General features: G+C 31.5%; 2 protein-coding genes and 1 long non-coding RNA gene across 3 annotated transcripts in view; 1 reads left to right on the top strand and 2 right to left on the bottom strand.

Moving 5' to 3' along the window:
- Window positions 1–5,150: 5,150 nt before the first annotated feature.
- On the bottom strand, window positions 5,151–8,255 carry LOC145333559 (uncharacterized). Its single transcript, XR_013884535.1, has 4 exons — window positions 8,202–8,255; window positions 7,583–7,652; window positions 6,516–6,590; window positions 5,151–5,769 (listed from the first exon to the last, which is right to left on the bottom strand). It is a non-coding gene; the product is annotated as an uncharacterized LOC145333559 (long non-coding RNA).
- A 5,012-nt stretch (window positions 8,256–13,267) lies between these two features.
- Window positions 13,268–17,028, bottom strand: LOC145334342 (uncharacterized). Its single transcript, XM_080179769.1, has 6 exons — window positions 16,972–17,028; window positions 16,231–16,393; window positions 15,460–15,618; window positions 14,145–14,974; window positions 13,926–13,985; window positions 13,268–13,706 (listed from the first exon to the last, which is right to left on the bottom strand). Exons 1-6 carry the CDS (start codon window positions 17,022–17,024, stop codon window positions 13,571–13,573), a joined length of 1,401 nt encoding a protein of 466 aa, XP_080035895.1. The 5' UTR covers window positions 17,025–17,028; the 3' UTR covers window positions 13,268–13,570.
- A 3,475-nt stretch (window positions 17,029–20,503) lies between these two features.
- Window positions 20,504–23,747, top strand: part of LOC145334101 (gamma-aminobutyric acid receptor subunit alpha-6-like) — a 50,367-nt gene continuing 47,123 nt past the window's right edge. Inside the window, exons 1-3 of the mRNA XM_080179388.1 lie at window positions 20,504–20,553; window positions 22,950–23,031; window positions 23,492–23,551. Of these exons, the coding sequence (XP_080035514.1) occupies window positions 20,507–20,553; window positions 22,950–23,031; window positions 23,492–23,551 (189 nt within the window). The 5' untranslated portion in view covers window positions 20,504–20,506. The remainder of the gene's footprint in view (window positions 20,554–22,949; window positions 23,032–23,491; window positions 23,552–23,747) is intronic.

The following is a 23,747-nucleotide window of genomic DNA, read 5'->3' as shown; positions in this document are numbered from 1 at the left end:
CACCAAAACTTTGAGTTTTGAGCTTATTTTTAAAGATATCAACCTGTTTTTTTAAGTAAACTTTTCCAACATAACCGTACTAAGTAATCATTACAAATTTCATTTTGGGACTTTCCTTCTATGGGCTAGTGGAGCAAAATACCCCCAAACACTAAAAATTTAGGTTCTGAGCTTATTTTTAGAGATATTGAGATGATATTTCTTCAGAAACCTTTTTAAAAATAACCAATCTAAGTAATCATTACAGATTTCATCTCAATATCTCTAAAAATAAGCTCAGAACTTAAATTATTAGTGTTTGGGGGAGTCTTGCCCCACTAGCCCCTAGAAGGAAAGTCCCAAAATTCAATTTTCAGACCATTGTCAAGGAGGGGAGGTGTATCCGTCCACCTTAGTTTTTCAGGGAGTGTATCCATCCCACTTTATTTAAAATCGGCCCAAAATTGACATTTATGTTGTTTTCAAACTATATAAATAATATTATTTTTTTTATTTAGATGATCTTGTTGACTGTGATTTCATAAAACAAACTGAAGCTTATTATTCAAAATCTAGAAGAAATAAAAACAAAGTGAGAAGTTGGAAGTGTCACTTTTTAAAAAACAAACTTTTACATCTTAAATTTCTTAGTTTCAAGTAGCAATTGCATGCCTATGCTTTCGGGAAATTTGAATTTTATTAAATCATTAAATTCATTTATGAACGAGAGCAATTAATTTTAAGCACATTTCTTTTTCAGTTAAATATACTTTTCTTTTGAATATAGGTAAAGGGGGGGGGGGGGAATGTTGTGACTCATACCACGACCGCCGCCGTTTTTTTAAAGATACCAAAACTTGGAATAATTAGTGACCTAGCCCAAAAGATTTTACTCAATTATTCAAGGAAGTCCAAGGGGAGGGGGGTAAAGTGGTGATAACTCTCCCCCCCCCAAACAAATTTGGGGTTGCCGTAGGCACCCCCAAAAATTTTTCCATTTTGCCCCCCACATTAAAAATTTACCCCTACCCTGGGGAGGGGGTATTTATCCATCCCGAAAATTTTTTGGGGGGGAAATACCCACCCACAAAAAAATAATCCCAATCAAAAAAAATTTGGCGAGCTTCGCGCGCAATTTCCCTACTAAATATTTCATAATTAGCTAGGTACCTTTATAAAATTAATTAATTACCCCCCCAAAAAAAATTGATGCTAAGAGCTATCTATTACAAAGAGCTTCGTTATTGAAAATTTTTAAAAAAGTTTACACTAAAGATGATTTAATTCTTTGATACTAACTTTTGTGATTTATTTGTTATAGATGTATTATGTACTTATATTGGTTGATATTTTGCAGAGATTTATGTATACATATTGAACTAAGCAAAACTAAATATATAATCATTTTTTACTTTTTCAAGCATATATGTTATTAACTAGCGGCTACCCCCCCCCCCCTCTAGAGGCCTCTAGTGGCACTTTAGATGTTTTTGTTTGTTAAAGTCTCTATGTTACCTCTTTATTCTTTAGTCTCCCATAAATTTTTAAAATTTTCGATTTTTTTGTCATTTCTCTTGGGAGGGTGGTTGTACCCTCTCCCAAAATACTTATAAACCTTCCCAGAACCCATAAGAATCTACCATGTTAAGGAGAACCCGATCGGTTCAGCGGTTAGCGAGATCTTTTGGTACAGACACACAGAAAACAAACAGACAAACATCCTGTTACTTTAGTATAAGGTTTACCCAGAGAGAGAGAAGAGACTGATTATTACACTAGTTCCCGTCGTTTTAAAATTATGTTTTCTTATTTGTTAGTTTACCAACTTTGGGGACATTAGTGAATTTTAATTGTCTGGTTCATATAGTTGCATGTCAAATGATTTAACCACTAATTTTAATCTACAGAAGGGATAATTTTGTGAATCATCATTGGGAATTTTCATCAATTTATCAGACATTGTCTTCTCCCTTAAGATCCTTGCTCTTACATCTTTCTTTCATATGTATTTCAGTTGAGTCGATTCCCTTTTTCTAGTAAATCCTTATTATAAAGTAACAGAATGTTTGTCTGTGTGTTTGTATGTTTGTACTGAAGGATCTTGCTAACCGCTGAATTGATCGGGTTCTCCTTAACAGGGTAGCTTCTCATAGGTCCCGGGAAGGTTTTTAACTATTTTGAGGGAGTGTACCACCACCCTCCCAAGAGAAATAAATCAAAATTTTTATTTTAAGTATAGAGACTCCTACGTATCATTGCGAGGTATCGTAGAAACTTGAACGCAACAAAAAACCAAACATTTAAAGTGCCACTAGAGGCTTCTAGGGGCGTAGCCGCTAGTATTTCAATAATTCATTTTGACCATGTTTGCTATTTTTTATTAATGTTGTAATTCGTGTCATTCTATCTATTCAAAACATTAATGCAATGTTAAATGGCTTTTATTATATTTTTTTGTTCTATTTTTATCGTAGTTTTTTAAATCTAATTTTTATCTTCAGAAACAATATCAGTATTTATATATAAAAAAAAGTTTTAAAACACTTTACAGTAAAAACTAATTTCTTAAAATTTCTATGAATTTGATCTTACTTTTAATTTCACCTGAAAATATCATTGAATGCCTCCTTTAAATTTTGTAAACCCTAAGCTTTTGTAATTGATTATGTTTGTATTTTTAGTAAAGATTAAAATTCCTTTTATATACATATATATTGAGTTTTTGTGTTTTGATCAATAAAATACTTAATTTGGAAAAGATTTTCTTGGTCTATACAAAGTATACATTCTATACGTCAAGTTTAATATGTTGGATTAAACCTATCCAACTTCTAACTTATTAGACGTTAATAATAAGGATTAAAATGTCCATAAGCAGCATAGGAAAACAAGTCCGGATGAACATCTATAAAAGCGAAGATCTAAAATCACAAGGAAGGAAAAACGAACGATAACTCTTGTAGAGTGTAAGAACTTACTAAACAGAACATTAAGTACTAAGACTAAACAAAATTGTTCCTCAAGGGGGAATTCCGTAAAGGTGTGTGTTTTAAGACATTGAAAAAGGAGTAGAACTCTAAAATTTGGCATGGTAGTTGCTATAATGGGGTTTAACGTGGATTTTTTTTTAAAAACGGCGGCGGAATCACAACTCCTGCCAAAAACTGCAAAAATTTCCGCATTTTCTTTCTAAATTAGACAATTTTGCATCATTTGAGACAAACTTTTTTGACAGAGTTGGGACATGTTTCTAAAATTTAAATCAAAGAAATCAGAAGTGTCCAGTGCAAATAAAAGGTCAACTATTTTAGAAAATAATAAGTTTGTCCTAAATGATTTAAATCTGGGTAATTTGGCAAGAAAAAGCAAACAAAAATTTTGTAGGGCATACTGTTTTTTTGGCAGAAGAAAAGGCTTTGCCGCCGTTTCTTCACAGTTTTATATAGTACCATATTAGAGCAACTGTCATAACAAATTTTAGAGTTCTACTCCCATTTTAAAGTCTTAAAACACACACCTTTACGGAATTTCGTGAAAATACAGACTTTTTGGTAAAGATTATAGGGTTGCTACGCTTTTTAACGGTTTTAGGAATCATCATGCGAAAGTTTGAAATCAATAGGACAATTCTAACATGTCTAGATAAACAAAGAACAGAGCTAACTGTAATGGACAGGCGGACAAACCCTAATTATAGAAAAGCTTTGCTTATCTAAAATAAATTATACATAAATTTTTAGCAAATTTTCGTAAATCCTATTACATATAGTAGTCAGGTTTTGTTGTCTATTGCAAGGGATCTCACTAACCACTGAACAGATTTAGTTCTCCTTTACAATTTAGCTTCTCGTAGGTCCTGGGATGGCTTATAGCTTTTGAAGAGGAGTGTACTACCACCCACATAAGATAAATCGCTCCTAGAAAAAATGACAACCAACCAAATATTTTTTTTTAAATTTTCATGAAAATTAGTGAAGGGGGTAGACTAATCCTAACTCTCCTCAAGGGCCCCTAGTTATCTAGGACATTACAGTAAAACACTAGAGGGAAAAAGGGTTAAATAACTGTATCTCCCCATCGCAACCGTCTTGTGCAACCTTTCTATTGGGTCATTGAAAATCAACCAATGGTATCGCTTATATTACATAGCCAAGTAGAAGAAAATTATTTAGAAGCAGACGAAAGAGGTCTTTGAAAAAGAAGGGAGGTAGTTGTCTTATATACATTTATACTATAGATCTGTTTCTAGGACAGACAAATTAAATTATAAAGTAGCTTTGCTACTTCTAAAATCGAATACTAATATACCTGACATGTAACGTCAAAGGCTTTTAAAGAAGTAAAATTCAATATAACAAGGATGACAACATCTATAAAAGCGAAGCTCTGAAATGTATGGACAAACAAACATTAACACTTGAAGAGTGTCAGAACTGAATAAACTGAATATTAATGCATATGTCTATACAAAATTGTAAGTAATTTTGTTGCAAAACTAATTAGATACATGTTGCTGTCTAAGGACATAGTAACGTTTTTAGGACTTGATTATAGAGATGCTTCGCTTATAACCTTGTTGTATTAATTAATTAGGAATCAGTATTTCAAAAAAACAGATGAATAGGATAATTTTAACATTCAAAAAGTTGTTGTAAAATAAGTAAAAAATCAGATCGTTTCAAATGGACGTACGGACTTTCTGGTAACGATTATAGAGATGCTGCGCTCTCTAAGTCGTACCTAACTGTTATAGGAACCAGCATGCAAAGTTTGAAATCAATAGGACAATTCTAACCTATTTCAATTCACGAAAAGAGCTAACTGTGACGGACGGACGAACGTATGACCCTACCCTAATTATAGAAAAACTTTGCTTTAAATAAAATGTATATAAAAAGTATATAACCCTGAACTAGATTAATCTTCTTTACTTGAGTTCCAACTAGAGAAAAAGCAAACAACGTAAGGAAAAATTTAGAAATAAGAAAAAGGGATAGTTCCACAAAATTCCTTTTTTAAAATCATTGAACTAATACTTACAAGAGGTAATAATGTTAAGATTTTTGTCTAATCCCTTAAACCAACAATGGACATTTCTAATCATAGAGTAGCTTTGCTTATAAAAAAAATTAAACATTGTAAAAACTAAATATTATAAAAACAAGTCAATATTTTAAGAATTTTTTATATTTTTAATTCAACTACATAAGACATTTACATTCTTATTTTTCAAAATTTGCATAAACAAAATAATAGTTACTTCTCGCATCGTATTATAAACAGCTTTTCATGCCTTCAGCATCTCAGTGCTAAAAAATTGTTTTAATCTTATAATTGTATATGTTTTTATTCGTAAAAAACTGGATATATAATACGATACTAGACATAATTTTTGGCATGGCTGAGAACCGGTTCTAATCTACCGAATATTAATTGGTTTTGAATGAAAACTAGAATAGTTATTTCTCGCATTATATATAGTATTATAAACGGCTTTCCGCGGATATAGAATGTACAATTATAAGATTAAAACTAGTTTTTTTAGCCCCGAGGTGCCGAAGGCACCGGCTAAAAAAACTGGTTTTAATCTTATGATTATACATTTTTATATTCGTAGAAAGCTGGATATAATACGATGCTAGACATAGTTTTTCGTATGGATGAGAACCGGTTCCTATCCACCGGATTGGAATGAATACGAGAAATATCATTAATTTTCATTGATTTAATTTCTTATTTCTCGAGTTCTCAAAGCGCGTAAAGTAGGTATGGTAAGCAACTTCTCAACACCTGAAAAAAAAAATTAATAAAGAAATTTTAAAAGATCTCGCTAACAGATAAAGGATGCCTTTAAATCGAAGCCTATAAAAATTCCGGGAAAGGTTCTTATGTAGTTTGATGAAATAAAACCCGAACAAGACACATATACATCAAACTACTAATCACATATATGCATCCAATAACTGCATAGAATCAATAACTATTTTGGAAGAGGGCTTTACAAACTCCCAAGAGAAATTGCGCTAAGAAAACATTGACCAACCCTCTTAATTTCTTATTTACTTATTCTTTTTAAAACTAAAGTATGAATACACCCCCCCCCCCCCTCTTCAGCTTTAGAAGGGGGATCCGCAAGAAATAAGGTATAGCCAACATGCGAAATATATATCAACATATGAAAAAATGACCCTATAATCTTTTTTATTTTCTTCTTAAATTTAAAATTAAAACTAAAATTTTAAAAAAGGTGGGGGGAAGGTCATCACCCCTTAAAGGTCTCTAGGGGCGTAGCTGCTAGTCTTGTATATATAAAGTAACAGGATGTCTGTGTGAAAACACTGGACTGACATCGTTTTCTTCTTTTATGTCCAGTAAAAGTTAATATTTATTTTGGGTACCTTTAACCTCCCCAGTGAAATCGCCTTTGACCCCCTCCCCTTTTTAAAAAAATTATTTCTATACTAAAATTTGAAGTGAAAAGTAAACCCTCTTTCCCTCTAAGAGTATAGTTGCTAGTATACAACTATAGTTTTTACCTGTTTTTATAATTTTAGGAAACTAGGTTCTTACTCTATGTCAGGAGGTAGGGTTTGAAATTTAGGCCATTCAAACTAAAATATAATGATCATTTTAAATGAACATTCTATTGGTGGAATATTTTCATTATAAGATATAAAAAGACACGATTCTAGGAAGCCAGAAGACTTTTTTTTTAAATTTCCATTTCCCTTTGAGAACAATTTACTTTTTGCAGACAACACACAAGCGATTAAAGGAATGGTTTTTTTGTTTGTCTGTTTTGTTAAACTTCGCCTTTAAGGATTTTGTCATTCTTAGTTTTGCATAAATTACTCAAATTAACTAGCGTTCATACAATTTTTTTATATTAAATTAGGGTCCGTTCGTTCGTTCGTCTGACAAATATCTCTTATAAGGGGGGGGGGGGGGGTAATGCAACCATCTCGTAATCAGTGAGCAAATGGCACATAGAATTCGAATTTCCATCTAAAATTTTGCATGAGTAATCCTTGGTAGGTCTATTTTCCCTAAATCGAACAATAAGTTGGAAAAGTAATGGCTAACCGCTGGCGGCTCAGCAGTTTTGCTATTTTTTGGATATCTATAGTACAAATTATTCACAAAACCTATCTCCACCTTATTCTCGTTGCCACTCCAAAATGCTATCAAACGGTTCTCGACGGTAGCTGTTGGTACTAGAAGTTTCAAAAATGGTTATTGCTATTATCTAACATGAATTAAACCAAAAATATGTTTTAAATAGTTGATTCCTACGTAATTGATGATGAATTTACCCTGAAAATAGGCAAAAAACGGCTAAACGGCTGAGCCGCCAGCTGTTACTTTTCCAACTTTTTGTTAAATTTAGGGAAAATAGACCTACCAAGGATTACTCATGCAAAAGTTTAGATCAAAATTCGAATTCTAAGTGCCATTTGCTCACTGATTACGAGATTGCATTAACCCCCCCCCCCTTTATTTACAATTTTGTTTTGACTTAATTATATTCTCCTTGTTTGGCTTTAATGTTTGTCTGACCTACAGTTTCAGAGCTTTGCTTTTATGGTTGCTGTCATTAAATTACCTTTAAGAAACGATTCAATATTTCTGCAAAACTTTGCAACAAAAGAACACAAACATCAAACAATTCATACCTAAACAATATACTTAATTAGTATTTCACTAAGTAGACATTTCATGTTATCAGTAGAATATAAGGTCTGAATTTTTCTGTAGAAATTATTCTTTAACGAGTGGCATGTGAATCAAGCCATAAGTTAGTATCCCATTCCCTCTACCTTTATGTAAGCGTGCGTATATGCGTAATCATATAAAATAACTCATTATACCAGGCAGGGAGGGGATATTGGCATGTAAATAAAACTAGTAAAAAATTATAAGAATGCTCTCACTCGTTGGCAGAGAAACTTAAATATGATTTTTATTGGATGGTACAAAAATGCAGTGTCCATACTTTTCCACGAAATTGAGATGTGCATCAGTTCATTGTCCATACTTTGTGTGCTTTTATCAAATCCTTATAGGTTGGTAAAAATTAAAAGTTTCTACAAAAGGGTAAATTTTATTTAACATAATTGAGATATATATCAAATTAATATCCGGTGACTTATCCCAAGTTATGCAAATGACTAAGACAATGAACAAATGCACCTTTGAAGTTATATAAATTATAATATAATTACCTTAAACAAGCTTTTACTGCTTCTGTGTTCAAAATATTTACATTTTTTTAATCTACGATATATTAAGTTGAATATAACATTAAATAAAGGATTGTATGTTTTAAGTAGTTAGTATTTAAAATAGTAGTAAGTTTTTTTTGTCTGTAGTGAAGAATCTCGCTAACTGCTGAACTGAAATGGTTCCTCTTAGGAGGTTAATTTAAATTAGAAAATTGCATAAATCCAATCTAAGGCACTTTTAAGGCTTTAATGTATAATAATAATAATAATCACATAACTTAAGTTTCAATTATATTGATTGTAAAAAACATAAAATATAAATGCATTATCATAACCAACTAACAACAAGCAGACAGGTTTACAGTTGTAGAGTGTGTTTGTTTTGTATTGTCGCACACTTTAATGCTTTCCTTCTCCCTTTCTCATTGAAGAAAGGTGCCGAGATTTCTCATTTTTAAGTTTGCTTTGATAATATTTCAAAATTGCCTATATTTATCTTTTTAGTTATATTACATTGTATCATATATATACAAAGCAAATGACTGATTTCTAATGATTTTTTACATCATATATCTATAGATATTTAGATATTTAAATTGATTTAAAAATAAACGAAAAAAAGAAATTTCAGGGTCCATAATCAGAAATAGTTTTTTCCATATATGGATATATTTTTCCAATCATCGGGAGAATTTTTAATCACCCCTAGAAAGCTATATACAACCTATTTTGGTTAGTTTAATATGTATGTAACAAAACCTTACATATTTTACTATGCATCCACGAGTAAATTTCAAGAAAAATAAGTGTAATTTGTCAATTTGATAGGTTTTAAGATATGTATAATAAAACACACAAAAAACATAAATGTTTTAATGTGTGAAAATTAATTTTTTTAAAGTTTGATAAATTTTTAAATGTGAAGTATATAAGACTTAATTCTTTTAAAAATACTCTTAAAAAACATTAATCTGTAACATATATCAACTATTTTCCAGCTTCGTGATCACTTTAAAGTCGGAAATTCATTATCAAACAGGGGACTTGCACAATTTTTTTTAGCACTCTAGCTTTAATAGGAGCTGAGATAATGGGGGGGGGGGAGCATTGAACTACTGATAAAGGTGCGGCAAGGGGCCCAACTGTTAAGGGTTAAGTCTCACAAATTATGGATCCCGATTGAACATCTAGTTCAATTATATCTATTGGTTAATTATACTGTAGTACGGCTGTACTTCCTTATTATTTTTTTGGTTATTTTTCAAAACAGCAAATCGTTCTTTTAGCTTGAATTAAAAAAAATATTATGGCCTTAATTAGTTTCAAATGAAGTTTCTATTCAATTCCCACGCACACACAGACATACATCCTATATTTGTTATACATAATTTCGGCTACTTCTCTAAACTTTAAAGATGTAAGATTTATAAAGAAAGATTTTAAATTTTTTTTTCTACAGAATGATTTCTTTGCTTGGTATACAGGCACTACATGAAATATAGATAAATCACATGACTCATAATCAAATATTTGAAATGGAAAAAGTGCTGAATCTTTGATCCTTTTTTGTTAAATTGAATGAACAACTATGGCGATGTGAAAATTAAATTCTACAAAGAGTTATATTTATAACTTATTACAATGAGTATGATTTAAGTTCTATATGATTCTATAAGATTTTTTTCTATTGTATTAAAGTTTAATTTAATCCACAAAATTTTTTGTTAAAAAAATATATCAAATTGTTAGGCTAAGAAACAATTTTATTCATTATTTTTTAAAATAAATTAACGACACCCTTAGGTAACCCTAGGTTGAGAATTATATGAAAAGGGAGGATTTATAAGGCTGGGGCATCATAAAGGGAGAGGGGTTTATGATAGGGATTCCTAAATCTTTTACTTAAAAGATAGGAAGAGTTTTTATTAATCAGCCAAAAAATCTCTAAAGTAGTAAAAACAAGATTAAGATTAAGGGAAAAAATATAGAATACTTAAAATAGAATATACAGCCTCTTTTTAATAATTTTTAACGCCTCTAAGTCTAATGAAACTTTGCTAATGAAAATTTTCTTATATAACCCCAATTGAAAGAACACTAAAGGACGGGGGGAGAAGGGGAATGGTGAGTGTTATGGCGGCTATTCATTGGGGGGGGAATCGTTTGAAAAGGGTAGATGTGGGGGGTACCTTATATTGATATGATAGGTTTATGTAAGGTTAAAGTATTCCTATCAAAATCTTTACCTAAGCTTGACATTACTAAATTTAAGGGTAGACTATCTCCCCTAAACTAAAGTAAGGCTAAAGATACCCTTATTTTTAAGGGGTCCCTAATAAACCGTTTGTGATTAGCTTTAATAAGGCTTATATAGATACTTACACAATTAAATTGACATATACCACGAAATAAATACAAATTAAATATACGTAGTCTATGTATATTATAAACTTGAGTTTTTTTTTAGGAAGGGAGAAAAAGTTAAATCTATGTTATCACGATAAATGAATAAGTATAGATGTATATTCCAGACAACTGCCTTCTCCAAATAGCAAGGACCCTCTAGCATCAGACGAAAACGAATTTCATTAAACTTAATTCATTCTCAATTAAGCTGTTAGAAACTTTACCAATTTTTTATTGTTTTTTTACTTTTCATTGAAAGGTTAAAATGACAGTTTTATGAGATCAATAAGCATTTTTTCTTAACATTTTTTCTCCGCATTTTGCAGCATTTTGTAGAATATACAAGAAATTAAAAAAAAACTGGCAGATTACAATAAAAACTATATTTGTAGATACTAAACAACCCTAATATTCTGCAAACCAGTTAATCAAATAGTGTATAGGTTAGTCAGATTGAGACACAAAGATGTTTTATTTTTTTCCTATAAACGAGCCAAAATTTGCAAAACTTGTAAATTTATTAAAAAGCTGTAAGAGTATAACAACAGATCTATAGTATAGATGTATATACATATATCTACATCCCTTCATTTTTCAAAGACCTCATTCGTCTGCTTCTAAATTATTTTCTGATTCTTGGCTGTGTAATATAACCGATACCATTGGTTGATTTTCAGTGACCCAATAGATAGAAAGGTTGCACAATGTAGTTGCGATGGGGAGATACAGTTATTTAACCCTATCTCCCTCTAGTGTTTTACTCTAATAGTGTAACCGTAATAAAAATATGTGTCCTGAGCGAATTTTAGGTTTCAAAAGGCATGATCCTTGACTTCATGATCCTCCAGGTCTCCAGGAAACTCCAGGAAAGGCTTATAGCCGCTAATTTATTATAGATTGTTTATTACAATTCTTTTAAAAAACATAGGAACTTTTGGAAAGTCAAATCTTAACCTAGATAAACAAATAGATAGATAAATATAAAGTGTTTTCATAAACCTTAAGAATATCCTATACAGCAAAATTTTTCTTTATAGTAAGTTATAAATAACTCAAAAGTTCTTTCTATGTAGTTATCGTCTAAAAGATCATTTGCTTGAATGTAAGTATATAAGGGATAAAGACAATGGCCAATAAATTGATGGGTATCAATAAAATATACACCTAATTACCCATTTTGTAGATTACAATTAAAAGTTGAAACGTTTGAATTATCAGCTTAATGAACCAACCAATCAAATTTCAATAAAAGTCCTTAGAGTTGTTAAGCCAAAGAATAAGAAAACGTTATTATAAATCTTTGGGAACTAGTGAAATAAACAGCCCATTGTTTCCTTCCTTCCTGATAAATACAGTGTCACAATGTTTAGGATAAAATATTGTTATAATGTTAAAACACCAATAGAAGAAATAGGTAAGATTGTTTATTACCAGCCATTTGTATGCTTTTATCCTTAACACTTGCAATGGATACAACTTCAGACACATAAATAAGGAGATATCTTAGGATAAATGTAATAAAATATTATCTATATTAACGACGTCCAAGCTTTTTATTTTGGGGGAAAGGGGTAAGAATGTTTATGAGGGGATGGTTTAAAACTTTGTTAAGGGATGAAAATTGAGAAACAAAACGAATCTTTTTTTTAATACATGAAGGTAGGATGGGGGGGGGTGGGGTAATTACAAATCTTTTTTATTTATAAATTGTCTCAAATCTCCTTGTTTTGTAAAAACTAAGGGTCTTGAACTGATCCCAAAAGAACAAATTAGAAATATTCAGGGAGGAAGTTGACATTGGGCTGTGTATTACACTAGTCCCCAAAGTTTTGAATTTACGTTTTCTTATTCGTTGACTCAACAACTTTGGGAACTTTTATTAAATTTAGATTGCTTGGTTCTTCAAATTGATTGACGATTTAAAAACTAAATGTTTACTGAAGGGATAATTTCGTGTATCATCATTGGGGATGTACATCAATTTATAAGGCCATGGTCTTATCCCTTTAGATCCCTGAAAATATTGCATTGTTTGTTTATGCTAGAATGTCTCCTTTCTCCCTCATGGGAGCTCATGTGTAGAATTATCCTGGTTAGTTGAGTGTATAACTGATGAGTGTCATATCCCTAGATGTGTCAAAATTTACCAACATTTTCTCTGAAGAAAGAAAAAGTTTTTTTGGTATCATCGAGCTAACCTCACAGAGCTACTTTAAATATCACTGAATATAGCTAGTTAATTTATTTGCATAAATTTCATACCAGCTAAATTTTCAGCCAACAATTAATTACATGAAATTCCACAGCAATTACGTTAATAAAAATTCAAAGGAGCCCATAAATCAAACTAAAAATGTAATGCTCAAATACTTTTTGAGTATTGAAGGTACTCTATAAGTGTTTGTGTCTGTCTCTTGATAAAGCTAGGATTGTCCGATTTAAAAAGAAAACATCACTTCAATATATAAACAATGGTAAAAATAAGAAAGTTACAAAGATAAACATATTCAAAACAAGGATATTCTGAAATTATCACCCTGCTGATGAATGTGATTACCATTTGTAGAAGTAACCAATGTCTGCAATGCCTTGTACCATTTTCTCTCTTAATTTAATTTACAATTAAACTACTAATAAGAATAAACAAAAAATGCAATAAATAGTAGAAATTTTTTTATTTTAGCTGATTCAGGGTTTTGTCATATTAATTACTATAGTAGATCCCTCTAAATAGCTATAAAACCTGAAATCTATTTTTGCTTTGCTTTTAGTTTCATGATAGTTAATAAACAAAAAATGCAATAAATAGTTGACAATTTTTTATTTTAGTTGATTCAGGGGTTTGTCATATTAATTACTGTAGTAGATCCCTCTAAATAGCTATAAAACCTGAAATTTATTTTTGCTTTGCTTTTAGTTTCATGATAGTTTGTCTTGGACTGACAAAGTACAGTTATTTAGGTTCAAGGTATGAATTCTTTAGGTACAGCAGTAGCTGCAAGACCATAACCATGCATCCCTGCGGTTACCAATGAAGTCATCACCCATTGTTGTGTAACAAGATCAAACATTTCTACTGATTTTTCAGAACCAACATTACTGCAAGTAAACAGATCTTTTGGTTTGGTAATAAATAGATTAATGGATATATTGAACCAATTAAGTTTCTATTATCTATTTATGCTGTTATTTAACAATATAAGTTTACATTTACTGTGCTCTTCTATATTTCCTTCAGAAAACTTATAATAGAAAAAAATTAATAGGGGATCAAAAATAGATAATAGAATACATAGTTTGATAAAATAGTATGATAACCTGATATGTCCACCAAGTGCAAAGGTTCCTTCAGATGTTGTAACTAATGCAGCAGATTCCCTAAGATTAAATTCACTGTTTAAAGATGCAAAGAGGGGTTGTTAGCTATGTGACAAATTACATTTTCATTAGCTAATGCCATCATTTTCTAACTTATCTGAAAAACTTGATCTGATAATATATTTTCCCTAATACTAATGTACATACAAAGAAAATTACCTGGCATATGTTAAATTTCCAGATGTAAGTTTCCACCCTAGTAAGTTTTTGTCATAGTACTCACTAGTATGACCTGCTTCAATACCATTTCCCCCGGCTACTAGAACTGTCATCAAACCATCAATCATGATAACATCACAACCAGGAGCATCTCTGAGAATATTTAATTCCCCAGGAAGAAATTTATACTCTCTTGAGACAATGTTTACTTCTACAGCCTTTGTTCCGGCAATGTAAATTAAAGAAGTGTCACTAAATCTTGCAGCACATCCCAAATGACCCCTGAATCCATCTTTATTAACAATTGTTAAAACTTCCTTTGCAACATGAGTAATTTTTAAAGGAGAGCCTGTCAATTCAATTTGCTCTACAACAACTCCAGTTGACTTTTCATCAAGAATATAAATTGAATCCATTTTAACAGACGAGAGAATACCAGTGGTTTGACTTGTAAGATTAACTTTACTGCCTGGGTTAGGTCCTCTAAAATTGTATTCAATTGATAAAGCATCATCTTCTTTTGGTGAATAGAATAGCAATTGTCCGACATTAAACTGTACAGTACCTCTGTGTAGATAGGTTGGGTCTGTTTCAAAGAAGTTGGGCAGATGTTTACTCTCTGATTTAGATAACATGTGTACATGATTACGATTTGGATTACCTCCCATTATCACAACAACTGTTTCATAGCATTTATGTCCAGGCAAAAGATTGTTCCAATATCTTTGATTATCTGGACCTAAAATGCAATCTAGAATCATTTGACCACTTGTATAACCAGTGTCACAAACTAGCATACATCTCTGACTTTTACTTTTCATGTGACATACCTTGAAAAGAAAATAATATAAAAATATGACATTTGATGTGTCATCAGCATTGATTTTATTCAGTTTGTTACACATCAATGTAATTTCAAATAGTTGTTGGGGTTAATTCTTAAGTAACTCAGGTCATAAACTATTAAACATTTATTGTAGAGTGCCTGATTGCAATTGTAGAGATAATATCACACTGTATTTAATGGAGACATTAAAAATGGTAACTAATGAGACTAATATAAGACTATCCTTGGCCTGTAAGAGGCAAATCTTATTCCTATGCCTATTTTGACCTCCAGACAAGGGTTGTGTAAACAAAACGTTGGTTGTTAGAATTTACTTTTTATAAAATCTCTAAATGATAAAACAACATGTTAGGAACAATTTCCTAAGGTACTGTAACGAGCACTTAAAGAAAAAAGGAGACCTCGCCCCTACTAGGAATTATATATATTAAAATAAATTTATAGAAATAGAGACAATAAGTTACTGACCCACTTGCCATTAGGAACAGGACCTGGCTCTCCAGTACAAAATTTGGATTTATCAATCCACACTCTTTTTGTATCCATAGAGGAACCTAACAGTTCGTGGTCATAATCTCCAAGATTTCCAGCCTTACATTCTTGATTAACACCATCATAGTCAAAAATCTAATTTATGATCATCTTCAAGTTGTTTCCGGGAAATTTAATACAGAAACAAAATAGACATCTCTTTAGAGTATAATTAGATTATGAGTTGTGAATGGACATTTTTAAAACATAAATATGTTTTCATAGGTAATATAAAGTTGAAAGTATTGAATTCAAAAAATAGTACCTTTGATAGTAAGCAGGTGTCCTTTTACATAAAACAGTAATGTTTTTTTTTTGTATGTATCAAATGACGTTTCTATCCACTAAACCAACATGCTTTTCCTTTTTAGTGAAGATTTTTATAGGTCTAAGGAAGGTTTAAAACTATTCTGGACTTGGGTAAATCCAACCTCCCGAGAGAAATCACCCCTAGAAAAAAATTACCCCCTAAAAAAGCACAACTTCCTCACAAACCCCCTCCCCTCATCCCTTGAGTCCAATTAGAGGCTTCTAGAAGCGTAACATCTAGTATATTTAGGATAATTTTAATAATTGTTGTGTTTAACAAATATGAGTTCAAGCCAATAAGAAAAGACATTCTGTTTTGTAAAATAAGAGGACAGGTAGTGTACCTTTGCTATAAGAAGTTACACAAAGTTTAAGTTACTTCAAGAATAATCATTAAACCTGACATTCCATAAGCGGCTCAGCCTTCATACAAGCACGAGCACAACCAAAATGAGATGTGAAAGTACCCAAAGGTATCCAGTCAATAATATTGTCTGCAGGAAAGTCAACCTTATCATATTCTGCTACAACACTTGCTTTCACAAGTTCTTCTGCTGCTCCCCTAATAATGAAAACTTTTTAATAAAACATGCTACTCTATACCTAGGAACTGTACGTATGTTTGTCTGTTCATAAATAGAATTAAAATAAATTTTTTTATAAGCTATGCAAGATAGATTTTTTATTGATTTCACTAATGGGCATGATCAAGGATCTCATGGCAGCTGTTTTCACTTTTATCATTACTAACGGCTACGCCCCTAAAGGCCTCTAGGGGCACTTGAGGAGGGGAGAATCGAATTTGATAACCCACTTATTATTTTAGATTTTAAAAGAAAAAGTAAAAAACATTTTTTTGGAGGGTTTTAAAAAAAAGATTTGGGGGGAGAATTTTTTTCTAGAGGCGATCTTTCATGGGAGGGTGGTGGTACCCTCCCCCAAAATAGTTATAAACCTTCCTGGGACCTATGAGAAGCTACCCTGTTAAGGAAAACCTGATCAGTTACTTTAGTATAAAGATACTAATATTTTTCATCTTCAGGCATGTTATACTGTTTTGTAAAGTTAGCTGTCAGATCAATCCTTAACTGGTTTATTGGCCAAATATGTTTTTTATTATTTCCATGATAAAATTCTTACCAACTAACTAAGTTCACTGCAATAAGCGCTAATAGTATCTTCAATACCTTCATGGTCAATACTAATGCAAATAGTTCAAAACTATTTTAATATAATATTTTATACATTTTATTTTACAATTTATTATTGTGAACTTATAATTATATTCTCCACAAGGCCGATGAGGTGCAATAAGGGTTTATAACTTTAATTTTACTTAAATCAATGAATTTCAGTGATTTGAACAAAATTTACCAGACTAATATCAAACTTCTTCTACTCTATAAATTCACCGTAAAGTCGGTAGTGTCCTCTTTGATATTGATTAATAGGTATATTTCCTGAAAATCAGAAATAAATCGGTTAGTGAGATCTTAAATTTCGAACTACGGTCGTACAAAGATTGTTACACTTTGTATAACAAAACGAATATATTTTATGAACTGGTCAGAGTTATGATAAATTTTTGGTATAATTGTCAAATGTTAAAATATTCGGCCAAATTGCTTATTATTAAAATGTAATAAATTTAATAAAAGAAGTTATTAACGTATTTTATACCTACGTAGTTGAGTTATGATTCACAGTTATGTTTTTTCAATTTTAAAAAGGTTCTCTTAATTATAGCAATAGATAAAGAATTTTAAGAATGGATATAGAATATACGTGGATATATTGACAGGGGAAATTCATTGTCAATTTAGTTTGCTAATATGTACCTTATTTATTGGTCAGGTCGTTATTTCAGTAGTAAGGGATGGTATGTGGTAAAAGGCATAAGGAAAAAGGATAAGAGGATGAATACTCACCCCTTTTTCATGGTAAAATACTACTTCCCCATTCCTAAATTTAGAAGCAGACGAAAATCAAAAGCCGCCCAGGTATTGCGTTATTTAGCAAACAGCCGTGGGCGGTCAGAATCAGCTGAATGTTCATTATGAAAAAAATTTCCCCCTTTTTAGAAATAGAAGGATTCATCTTTCATGAACAAATTTTTTTAAATAAAAATAAAATTCTATGTAATTTTTAATTAAAACATTAAAACGAAAATATTTAATCTAATATTCTTGCCCTAAATATGGAAATAGTAAAAAGTAAAAAAAATATTTTTTTTATAATTTTTAATCCTCCCATTTTTAAAGTAGTGGAATAGCAATAAATTTTAGCGCGGCAACAGCGCTGAGTAGGCCTCTAGGCCCACTGCCTATTTTCGTCTTCTAGTTGCTTCGATTTCTCTCTTTTATTTTTTTCTCTATGGGTAAAAGGGGATGGATAAGGAGTTCGCTATTTTAGCCAGCTGCGAGCATCACTATATCAGTGTACAGAAAATATCTGGTGAAACTCAAAGTAACAATATGAATAATTTTGAGCTCCTCAACTTAAAAATCGTGTTTGAGCTATGATTTACAGTCCTTGTAATAGTTGTTAATCGCATCTTTTTATAAATAGTTTTCCGCAGAATATAAAATGAAAATTACAAAATTGATTCCAGTTTTGTTGTTTTGATTAAAAATATTTATATGAAAATTTAATTAATATTTAATGATTTTTTTTCGTTTATTCAGTTAGATCTTAACAACCAGAGACTCTAAGGACACGTAAATTGTTTCTTTTCAATCTATTTAAAAATCAGCTATTTACCAAAAATATTTTTTTCGTTGCATGATGGTGTTAGTTATGTTTTTAACCAATTGCAAAAATGTCCACAGGGCGACGTTTTATATTATTTTTTATCGATATATATGGGGAGGGTGGTGGTACACTACCCCAAAATAGTTATAAACCTTCCCGGGACCTATGAGAAGCTAACCTGTTAAGGAGAACCCGATCCGTTTAGCAGTTAGCAAGATCCTTCGGTACGGACAAAAAAAATATCTTGTTACTTAATTATAAGGATTTTGTAAAAAAAAAATAGTTGACTTATAATTATTGCGCTGCTGAAGACTTAAAATTATATGAAAACGGTTAGATGCTTGTTTTCAATAGTAGTAAGTATTTAGTAAATCCCCGAACAATGAACAATTCATCCAACGGCCCAACAAAGATCAAACGACGGTTACACAACATCTCTCATAATTGCGAGGGAAGTTTGTCCTGGGATAAACCAACAGTCGTAGCTCACGGAGATCAAAACTTATTTTTTGTTCTGAATGAAAAGCTGACGCTGATATTGTTTATTTGCAAAGAATTAAAAGAATAGATGGGATAACTTTGCCGTCAGGGCGGGGACACTGTCCCGATAAGGTCTTTAAATTCAGCTAACAGTGTCAGATATATAAACAGTAAACACATCCAAGTCACTACAAAATAACAGATAATAATTTACTACAATACGAAAAGAGTCTCCACCACTTTGGTCAGACAATTAATTCCATTTGAAATTGCCGAAAATTAAATATTTTGTTGCAGTAAAGTTGGAGTAAAACTTGTTTTTTAGTGTAACTAAAATGGAAGTGGGTAAGAAGGGGAGAGAAAAAAGGGAAGGGGGTTGAGGGGAAATTTTCCCTAAGAATTGTTTGTCAGAATCACATTTCTTTTTACCTGGGCAGGTGGTGGTCTTGATTATACAGCTATACTTTTTACATTTGTTTGTGAAGCTGAGAAAAATAAAATTTCAGAACTAACCCTATTCAAGCTAACATGACCATCAAACCTTTTAAGTGTACAAATGACTGAAGGCTTTTAGGGTAGAAAATAGCCTTGAACCATCAGAACACTTATATAAAAAATTAAATATCCAAAAACATCCTTAAAACGGATAACTCGATCAGTTCTTGGTTACAGAGATCTTAATTTTGATATCATTTTTGTTACTTTGCAAAAAATTTAATGACAGCCACATGAGCCATTCAAAATATAAAATGTATACTGGCCTATCATTGGTCATTCATGTTGTATGACGTCATTTTTATTAGGCATTATAAGGTACTTTCCTTCTTATGTTTTACTTCTTCTATTTTATTAGGAGAAAAAGCTGTCTCTAGAAAAATGGTACAAAAAAATGCACAGGATATTTGATGGGTACAAAGTAAAGATTAAGTTACATTCACATATAGGGGGAGGGAAAGAGTTGTACATTAGAGAGAGAGAGAGAGAGAGAGAGAGAAAGAGAGAAAAAATAAAGGAGAGAGAAAGAATGGAATTATTTTAGCGTTGAGAAATTGCACGCACAGATCAAAAATCAGTCGGATATTTCCCTTTTATCTTGTGGGTTGGATTGTGTATTATCATTTTATCTTTTATTCTTAATTTTGACTTGTATTATTGTTCTTTTGCTTCTATTTTTTAGACAAGTGGCTTTGTCCATAGCCTGTAGTTCAATAATTTTAGGGGTTTATTTTCTTTGGGCAATAAGAAGGTTTATGGCATTTTTAATTTGTTGATCTTATAACATGTTTTCTTAAATTTTTTATAAACTGATTATTTTTTTTAGATCATCTTAATCCTTATGTTATAGTAATTGAATATCTGTCAATCCACCCAAAGAAAAAGATGTTTTACTTACTATTTTTCTTTTGAAATATTTTTGAGAAGACTTCTATTTTTTAGGACTAAAATGCATATTCTGTTTGTTTTGTTAGTATGCCATCTAATTAGTTCTGGGTAAGATTTAATATTTAGTTTATAAGTTTCTTTTAAAGGGTGCTTTGCCCTATGGTGCGGTTGGGGCTCCGCCATCCCCATTGTTTGTTTTTGTTAACATAAAATAAAACAAATTTTTTGGGGTATTTTTTTGTAAGTGGGGGATGGTGGTGTTTTTTCCCACCAAGAAATAGCCTAAAACCGCTGCAGTACAAGTAGCTTCAGATGAACAGAACTTCAGACAGATTTTGTATTATTGCACATATCGCATCTAGTAGCTTTGTATTTGCAGAGCTTAAACTAATAAAATAGCCTAAATCCATCCCAAACTGATTTAAGCTTACCTAAAATGGAGAACACGAGCGTTTGAGTAGTTAAGGAGTAATAAGGTTCCTGGGAGGAAGGAGTTTTAATGGTAATAACAAAAAGAAGCATTTTATCAAAGGATCAAATTAAAAATAAATTAGAAGAACGTCTAAGCCTCTTTTTTGGGTGAGGGGGGGGGGATAAAATAATATAATGTATTACAAAAATTTTTGGGGTTGCCTACGAAACCCCAAATCTTGTTTAAAAGTGGTAAAACAAATATAGCAATCCCCTTCCCTTGAACTTATTTGCCTTCTAAAGAAGTAATGCATTCTGTAAATACTATTAGCCATAGCTATATTCTTTCGCTGAGACACATACTTGAGTACTTTGTATGATAGATATAAAATATTTGAAGTAATATCCTTGAAACAAATTCGCATCTTATTGGCGACATCAGCTTGAGTCAAACTGTCCAGGCAAATCAACCAAAAATATATCTTTAATAGCAAAACACTATAGTAAAACACTAGAGGTGGAAGGGGTTAAATAACTGCATCTCCCTATCGCAATGACCTTGTGCCGACTCTCAATTTTGTGTCCGTCAGATATATTGGTTTAACTCAGTTTTCTATCTTAAAATATCAGAAGAAAGACAAATTTAATTTCCCCTAGAGCACCAAGTGAGTTATAGGGTAGATGTTTAATTAGTAGCCGAGTAATTCACATTTCACCTTTAGGATGGACGGACGGACAGACAGACATACAAAGATATTTATAAAGTAGATACGCTGCTAATAAATGACTTAATATTGCTAAAAAATAAAATTAGTTGAAACATGTGAGAACTAAAAGGCTTGGGTTCAGGGATTGAGGGGACATTGGGATGTTTATTAAACTACTTCCCAAAGTTTTATAATTACGTAATTTACTTGCTGGCTCAACAACTTTGGAGACTTTTATTAAATTTGATTTGTTGGTTCACTATGTTGAGTGACGTTTCTTTAACCATTAATTTTAATCTACATAAGAGGTATTTTTGTGTATCATAATTGGGGATGTTCATCAATTTATCGGCGTTTGTCTTATCCCTTTATATCCCTGCTTGGGTTTGCTTGTGCCAGATAGAATGGTTATCTTTTCAAATATTTCACACTATGTATACCATGCAATGCATTTATCAGAGGTATACAGATTGTCAGGCAGGGAGGGGACATTGGACTGTAAAACTTTACTGGTTGGTACACAAAGTAAATCACTGTGGGCTAGAATTGAATCAAGACAAAAGTAAGTGCCGAGCCCTGGGACCTATGTATGGTGAAAATAGACATAAAACTATGATGATTCCAGGTAAAACCAAAATATTTCAGCGGGGGCTTTTTGAGAAAATTAGATTTGAAAATTTCAAGTTCAATTTTCACCCGCTAGGAGTTGCCGCATAATCATGACAAGAAAAGCAAATATTATTTATTTTAAATTTTGAACAACTTTGCTTTTATAAAGTTCTTTATAAAACCACTCCTGAAGGAAGTAATAAATGGCCATTTTTATCACTTGCTTTGCAAAGGTCACGAAAATTCAGCCTAAAATAAATCATACATAGAGAGGTTTTAAGAAGGACTTCATAAAAGCAAAGTTGTTCAAAATTTAAAATAAATAATATTTGCTTTTCTTGTCATGATTATGCGGCAAATCCTAGCGGGTGAAAATTGAACTTTAAATTTTCAAATCTAATTTTCTCAAAAAGCCCCCGCTGAAATATTTTGGTTTTACCTGGAATCATCATGGTTTTATGTCTATTTTCACCATACATAGGTCCCAGGGCTCGGCACTTACTTTTGTCTTGATTCAATTCTAGCCCACAGTGAAATATATCATGTGTCTCATTTAATGGCGTAAAAAACTGAGTACTTTTAATATATCTTGATTGAATTGGATTCAAACTAGCAGTGTCTTAACTTTTTAACCATTTATTTTAATCTACAGAAGGGGTAATTTTATTTATCAACAAATGATTTGTGTATCAATTTATTGGCTATTGTCTTATCCCTTCAGATCTCTTGTAGCTTGTAACAAAAAAGGTTAAAAATCATAGTGTTCATTTGTTTTAGTTATGGGTATAAAGTGTACAGCTATGAAGAAAATACAGATATATCCTATCCAACTCTTAGCAGATATAAACGAGATACAAAGGTACTCAGATAAGTTAATCCTTATATAAAAGTAACAGGATATCAGCATGTCTATGGGTTTGTCTTTGCCGAAGGTTCTTGCTAACCACTGAACCGATATGGATTTCCTTGACAGTATAGTTTCTTAGTGTGGGTCCTTGGAAGGTTTTATACTATATTTGGCGAATGTAACGCCAATCTTTCAAGAAGAATCACCCCTAGTAAAAAAAATCTTTATTCATTTAAGGGTGTCCTACTCCCCAAGAAAACAAGAATCTATCGTTCTAATATAAAAGCAGGATCCTGGAAAGAAAACGAAGTTGCGTATTTTCGCAGTAGCTTATGATAGGTTATGTAAATGTTAATTTTGTCTCGCAGGGATAGAGCCCCTACCCCTGCAAGGGGCTAGAAAAAGGAGAAAATAGAACGAAACCCAAAACTTCGTTTTCTTTCCATGATCCAAAAAGTGTCTTTGTTTCTAGTCCTCAAGTCTTGAAACTCTGAGCAGCAATGTTACAAGAATTTTAGAAAATTTGTTACGGGTAAATATTATTAGTTACAAAGCTACTGTGCAAGTCTGTCTGGCGTAAATCCAATACGTTATTATGGAATTTTATTTTTCTTGCCTATTATTATAACTAAATATATATGTATGTCTGGAATCTATTTTCCAGTATAGCTTCGAAAACGGTTCATATCTGCTGGATTAGAACCGGTTCTCAGACATACTGAAAAATC

Source organism: Acartia tonsa, chromosome 12 (genome assembly GCF_053477335.1).
Source record: "Acartia tonsa isolate MP-2025a chromosome 12, ASM5347733v1, whole genome shotgun sequence".
Classification (NCBI taxonomy): domain Eukaryota; kingdom Metazoa; phylum Arthropoda; class Copepoda; order Calanoida; family Acartiidae; genus Acartia; species Acartia tonsa.
Note: the sequence above shows the minus strand (reverse complement) of the source record. Positions and strands in the feature narration are given on the sequence as shown.

Bases quoted from the DNA above. Each gene is read 5' to 3' on its own strand.
- LOC145334342 (XM_080179769.1), bottom strand. From the start codon at position 17,024: ATGAAGGTATTGAAGATACTATTAGCGCTTATTGCAGTGAACTTAGTT. The intron at 16,394-16,971 runs GTAAGAATTTTA...TTTCATTATTAG, and splicing joins GCAGTGAACTTAGTTAGTTG to GGGAGCAGCAGAAGAACTTG. The intron at 13,986-14,144 runs GTAATTTTCTTT...ATTTAATCTTAG, and splicing joins GGAAATTTAACATATGCCAG to GGAATCTGCTGCATTAGTTA.